At 33.7% G+C, this 6,299-nt stretch overlaps 2 protein-coding genes across 2 annotated transcripts; both read left to right on the top strand.

The window, feature by feature from the left end:
* Positions 1–3,222: 3,222 nt before the first annotated feature.
* LOC121225010 (probable 2-oxoglutarate-dependent dioxygenase AOP1) lies at positions 3,223–3,618 on the top strand. The gene has a single exon (XM_041108669.1). It carries the CDS (start codon positions 3,238–3,240, stop codon positions 3,616–3,618), a length of 381 nt encoding a protein of 126 aa, XP_040964603.1. The 5' UTR covers positions 3,223–3,237.
* Positions 3,619–3,737: 119 nt separating this feature from the next.
* On the top strand, positions 3,738–4,871 carry LOC121225255 (probable 2-oxoglutarate-dependent dioxygenase AOP1.2). Its single transcript, XM_041109484.1, has 2 exons — positions 3,738–4,051; positions 4,387–4,871. Exons 1-2 carry the CDS (start codon positions 3,761–3,763, stop codon positions 4,657–4,659), a joined length of 564 nt encoding a protein of 187 aa, XP_040965418.1. The 5' UTR covers positions 3,738–3,760; the 3' UTR covers positions 4,660–4,871.
* Positions 4,872–6,299: the final 1,428 nt, after the last annotated feature.

Genomic DNA, 6,299 nt, shown 5'->3' with positions numbered 1-6,299 from the left:
AGCTCTACCTAGGTCAGTTCCTATGGCTCATTACATGTGGTTTGGTTCTAAAGTAGGGTACCTGAACCAGCAGATTCCTCGATCCTCACCCATTATAGGCTCATACGGACCGAGTTCGATTCAGGGGGATACATTTCCCTATGGCCATGCGGAGATGAAAATCTCACGAAGACATAGGTACGGATATATCCCGAAAGCGATTCACTATCCCATGCGGAGGTGAAAACCTCACGAAGGCGTAGCTTCTCACTCCCACTTAAAAAGGTGCGACCAACGGTCATGCAATGCAATGCGGAAAGATACCAAAATTTAAATAAACAGAGCAATTATAAACCCCAATGATGATGATTATGATAAAGACAGATAAAATGCGATGAAAGGATCGTAATTTTAAATCGAATTTTCAATTTTTGACAAAAGACAAAAAGTAATCACCACGTGGCTTGACCCTCTTATCGGTGTCCCCAGCGGAGTCGCCAAGCTGTTGACACCATTTTTGATGAAAAACGGGTTGACTTGGGTTTTGGAAAATGAAAACAAAAATGGGAGTCGCCACCAATCCTTTTTTTTATGAGGTGTGATTGGATTACCTCGAAAAATGGTTGTTTTTAATAAACGGTTTGATTTTATTAAAACAACGGTTTTGGTCCACGAAATTTAGAAAACGGGTTCGGGAGTCGGTTACGCACGAGGAAGGATTAGCACCCTCGATACGCCCAAAATTGGTACCTAGTTGATTACTTAATGTCTTAATGTCGAAAATTGAGAATTTAAAAGAATTTTAAAAATACGATCCTTTTATTAAAATGTTAAAAATTTTCAAGAAAAGGAGGATATTTCACGTTATTCGAGAAAAAGAATCATATTCAGTAAGTTAGAATACAATATCTCAAATTCTCGATACGCGAATGAAAAAGTTTATTTAAGAAATTTTAGCCATCTCGAATTTAAAAATGAGATCATAACCAGTAAGTTAGGATGCGACCCCTTTTTTAAATTTCGAGATCATTTAAAACTTGATTTTGAAAAGATTCGTGTATTTAGATTCATCGAGAAAATCGAAACCCAGTAAGTTAGGGCACGATTTCCTCGAATCCAAACACGAAATGCCATTTAAAAAATTGTTACTTCAAGTAAGATAAAACACAAAATCATAGTGAAAGCAAATTACATTTTTATGCATGGTAAATAATAAAAAGTCAACAAAAATAAAAAATAAACAAACAAGAATAAAGACATTTAAGCAAATAATAACGAACATGTAGATAAATAAATAAATCAACATGAAATGATAATTATAATAATGAATAAAATGGTGATATATATATGTATGTATGTTAGAAACAAATTATACGGGGTAAAAACATAAAGTTAAATACAAAAAAGAAGTATATATAATTATAAAATACATGTATATACATAAATAAGGAAATAGAAATGCTCATAAAATAAAAATAAAATATTCGTATGCACGTGTATTATATTGTATATGCGTAGGTATAAATATTATGTAGTATATGTATATAAATATATAGATATTAAATAAATAAAAAGCAGGATAGATATAAAAAAATATTGAATATATATAATATAATATTATTATTAGATATATATTAAAGTTTATAAATATATAGATTCGTAATAATTTTAGACATATATATTATAGTATATAAGCACATATATATAAATAATAATAATATAATAATAATAAATAAATAAATGAGCAAAAAGGAAAAAACATGATTAAAAGGGACTTAAATCGAAATAAAACAAAGTTTCTGGGCCAATTTAAAAATAAAAAAAGGCGGAGGGACCTAATTGCAAGCGCGCGTAAAAAAAAAGGGACCGAAAGGGTAATTAAACCCTCAATGTCAAAACGACGCAGTTCCAGGGAGGAGGGCGCAGATGGTCGAAGGACCAAATCGAAAAACAAACTAAATTAATGGGCCAATTTGCAAAAATTAAAAAAGGATTAAATTAAAACTAATTAAAACTACGGAGGGGCTAAACGAGCAATTAGCCCCCTTCGCAAAGAAAACACGCGGATCCTCCTGGTAATGGGTCGGGTCGATCCGATCCAAAGCAAAACGACGCCGTTTTGGGCGTTATGGAGCTGGGCCAAAACGGCGTCGTTTCACACGCCTATATATTCAAAAATTTTCCAAAAAATTTCATTTTCTCCCCCTCTTTTCAGAAAAAAGCCCAAAAATGCTCTCTCTTCCTCCCTTACTCTTCCCAGAACCCGACGAACTTGGCCACCACGTCGCCGCCGCTCCGTCGTCGCGCCGGCCACCGTACACGGTGGCCGAAAAATTCAAAAAGGTATTTTTTTTAAAATCTATATATTATATTTATATATATATATATATCTTTTTTAAAAATAAAGAAAAATAAAAATAAGAATAAAGAATCAAACAGTTTCGGATGGAAGAAAAATAAAGAGAAAAATATAAATAAAAGAAAATAGAGTTTATACCAAAAGAAAAATTTCTTGAATCCGTTTTCTTTGCCCTTTTTATTTCTTGAAATAGTGAAAGAGGGGCCGAACCCCTTACAATTCGTTTGAATGGCCTTTATATAGCCATTTTTACACAATTTATTTTATTATTGTTTCTACTGTTTTGTCCTTCTTTGCTTGCGTGTTCTCTTTTGTTTTGCAGGTGGAGCAGGTGGTGCAAGTGGGCGAAACAGTGGCGGTGGCAGAGGGTAGGTGATGGCGGTGCGGCAGTGGCAGAGCTAGGGACGTGCGGCGCTAGGCTAGGGTTAGGGGGATTAGGTTTCTTTTTTAGGATTTGGGCTGATTGGGTTTGATTTAGGTGGGTTGGGATTTGGGTATTTATTGGGCCATCTGATTTGGGTTTGTAATTGGGTTATTTTGGGTTTGTTTGCCTGGGCCGGGCGAAATTGGGCTGCTACATAATCTTACCAGTAAAAAAAATTGTTTATTATTAAAATACTTATTTTTCACTAAAAACAATCAAATTCATTTTGTTCACTTCATTTTCTTAAAAACTAAATATTTTTTCCCTTTTAATTTAATAACATTACAAACTTCTTAAATGAAAAGTGAACAGGCGGAGCATGGGAAGGGGCATAGGAAAGAGCCAGTGGATTTCTACCCTAAGCCTATAAATAGACGTAATTCCCTACCTAGAGAGAAACAAAGTTAGTTTACAAGCTGATTTAGTTTAAGGGAACATTTCCATATATAGAGCATATAACAAAAAATTCTAGAACATGGGTGTCAACGCTGAAATTGAGTACCCAGTCATTGAGTTCCGTTCATCGGATTTGAAGCGAGGTACTGATGGGTGGAATCGTTTGTGCAAGAGGGTTCGTGAGGCTTGCGAGACTTTCGGCTCTTTTGAGGTGGTATACGAAAAGATATCAACAGAAGTTCGAGAAGAGGTTTTTAGGTTGATTAAAGAACTGGTTGAAGTCCCAGTAGAGAGGAAACAGAAGAACGTTAGTCCCATGCCTTTCCATGGTTGGGTTGGATCATGCCCTCAGATTTCTTTGTTGTATGAAGGCTTCGGAGTTGGAGATGCCTCCAACTATGATTCTATTAAAAGGTTTGCTCAACTTATGTGGCCTGATGGTTACCCACACTTTTGGTAAGAAAAATTCTTTTACATTTTTAATTCTGCAGGTTGGGTTGATTTGGTATCTCATTTCTGGTTCGAGTTGAGCGAGTTCAAATTATTGACTTTGTATTTTGATATTTTATTCCAGTGACATTGTACACACTCTGGCGACACAAATGGAAGAGCTAAACAAGTTAATCTGGCTAATGATAATTGATAGTTATGGATTAGGGGAGGAATCACTGAAGATGTGCTACACAACGCTAATACGGATGGTGAAATACATGGCCCCTCCATCGGGGAAGTTTGAGAGTGGACTCTTTCCTCATACAGATAAACCAATTAGCACACTCATTTGCGAGGATAAAATTTCAGGACTGGAAATTGAGGTCAAGGACGGCCAATGGTTGAGGTTGTCTAATTTATCTCCTTCTTCCTTTGTATTTATGGTTGGAGACCCTTTCAAGGTATTTATTCAAAATTTTACGTGCATGGCCTATGTGAATAGAATAAAAAATATAAAAGTTAGAATTAAGTGGGGAGGGGGTGGAGGGGGCAATTCCTTGTCCCCTGTCACTGTCTCTGAGCCTTGAGTTCAATTAAGTCCTGGTCAAACTTTGGACAACATTTCTTCTCAATCTATATTTATTAGATTACAAAAGTTTAATTTAAGAGTTACCATAAAATACTTACCGATGTTGACATAAGATATTGGGTTATAGATATAGTGAGATTAGATTATTGATGTTGAAAGTGAATAATTATCATAAATACTTATTGATGTTGAGTTTTGAAATTGAAGGCTTGGAGTAATGGGAGATTGAAATCGGGGATGCACAGAGTGATGATGAGTGGAGATAAAGATCGATATTCTATAGCAGCTTTTGCCGTTCCAAACAAGGGTACCATAATCAAGACACCCAAAGAGCTTATAGATGACCAACATCCTCAACTTTACAAAGACTTTGATTTCATGGAGTACTTCTTTTTTACTGCTTCGGACTTAGCAAAGAGGTTCAACTCCAACCAGCAGATCGACGCCTTTGCTGCTCTCTCACCACCGATTTCCAATTAAGAACATATGATCATATTCACAAGTAAAAGCTGGATTTCGGTTTTAAATTAATGTTACAAATAATAAATTGAATCCCATGTTTGGGATTTGCATTCTCGTAATGTATTAGCATGTTATAGTTTGTTATAATCATGTAATTGTAGGTTACTAAATCTATTGTGTTGAGTAATGTTGGTGTATGAATTCAATAAGATGGCAGTTCATGGATTCAATAAGACGTCTACTCATTGAACTTGAGGATTTGAAGCCATGCACGCATTGAAGTTCAAATTTGAGAGCTAATTAGTAGCCATAAATTACACTGATCTTTTTTACCTCAATTAAAAGTGTGAAAAATTGTTATCATAATTTATTACAGATTAAAACATCACACGTGAATTAAAAGTTAAACCAGAATTATAAAAATTGTTAAAATTTTTTCTAGGTGAGAGGCTAAGTTTAAATCAGAAGAAAACAATTTTGCTTGTGCACAAACTTCATTGTCTTCTTATTGCTGTTTCATTTAAATAATTCGATTAAGATGTTTCAAGTAAATCCAAATTTTAGCTTATTTGTCAATAACAATATATAATGGTTGAAAGCTACATTTATGATAAAGGCCGGTGGATATAACATTTAGTCCCTTGACTTTGACAATTAAGTTGACATGACAATTTTCTAAAATTTTTACTATACTTTTTATTGTTTAGCGTATTTTTTTTAAATATATATTTTTTAATTTTAAGGGTTATTTGTTTTTTAAATAATTAAATATGACAACACGTGTTATTTCTCTACTTGTCCACGTGTTACCTCTGTCAAAACCTTTTTGAATTCGGCTTTTTATTTTGAAAAACAAACGAAAATGGGAGTCGCCAATCTTTTTTTATGAGATGTGACCGGATCACCTCATAATTTGATCGTTTTAATAAAAGATTTAATTTACTAAAACAATAAATTTTTTTTGTCTACAAAATCCAAAAAATGAGTTCGGGAGTCGGTTATGCACGAGAAAGGATTAGCACCCTCGTGACGCCCAAAATTGGTACCTAGTAGATTAATTGATGTCTTAATGTCAAGAATTGAAAATTTGAAGAGAATTTAAAACACGACCCCTCTTGCATAACGATATTTTTAATTAAAATCACTTAAATAAATTAAAACAGATGTAAAAGACTTTCTTATTTCGAGGTAAACAAAAAGGTCACATCCCGTAAGTTCAGACACGATATCTTGAATCCTCAAAAATAAGCTTGCTCATTATTCGGTTATTTAATGAAATCTCATGTACTTTTATTTTAAAAAAAGGATGTTCGGTTATCTAGGTTCAAAAACAAAGTCGAACCCCGAATGTAACATTTAAAAGAATGTGTATTTATCTTATTTGGGTATAGTACGACAATGGATAAATATATATATAAACATGATTCGTGATGTGATTATAATGAAATAAAATGAAACGGTAGTCTCCAAAAATGGATCAATGATATACAAAAAATAAAAATGTCGTGGTAGTGAACGACAGTAATGTAACTACGATAGTGATAAAACACCAATTTATAATGAAGATGGCAATGATCGTATTATAATTGTTGACACCAATTTTTTTGGAAAAAAACGGGGTCGACTTGGGTTTTGAAAAATGAAAATGAAAATGGGAG

Source organism: Gossypium hirsutum, chromosome D13 (genome assembly GCF_007990345.1).
Source record: "Gossypium hirsutum isolate 1008001.06 chromosome D13, Gossypium_hirsutum_v2.1, whole genome shotgun sequence".
NCBI classification, from domain to species: domain Eukaryota; kingdom Viridiplantae; phylum Streptophyta; class Magnoliopsida; order Malvales; family Malvaceae; genus Gossypium; species Gossypium hirsutum.
Note: the sequence above shows the minus strand (reverse complement) of the source record. Positions and strands in the feature narration are given on the sequence as shown.

Bases quoted from the DNA above. Each gene is read 5' to 3' on its own strand.
- LOC121225010 (XM_041108669.1), top strand. From the start codon at position 3,238: ATGGGTGTCAACGCTGAAATTGAGTACCCAGTCATTGAGTTCCGTTCA.
- LOC121225255 (XM_041109484.1), top strand. From the start codon at position 3,761: ATGGAAGAGCTAAACAAGTTAATCTGGCTAATGATAATTGATAGTTAT. The intron at 4,052-4,386 runs GTATTTATTCAA...TTGAAATTGAAG, and splicing joins TGGTTGGAGACCCTTTCAAG to GCTTGGAGTAATGGGAGATT.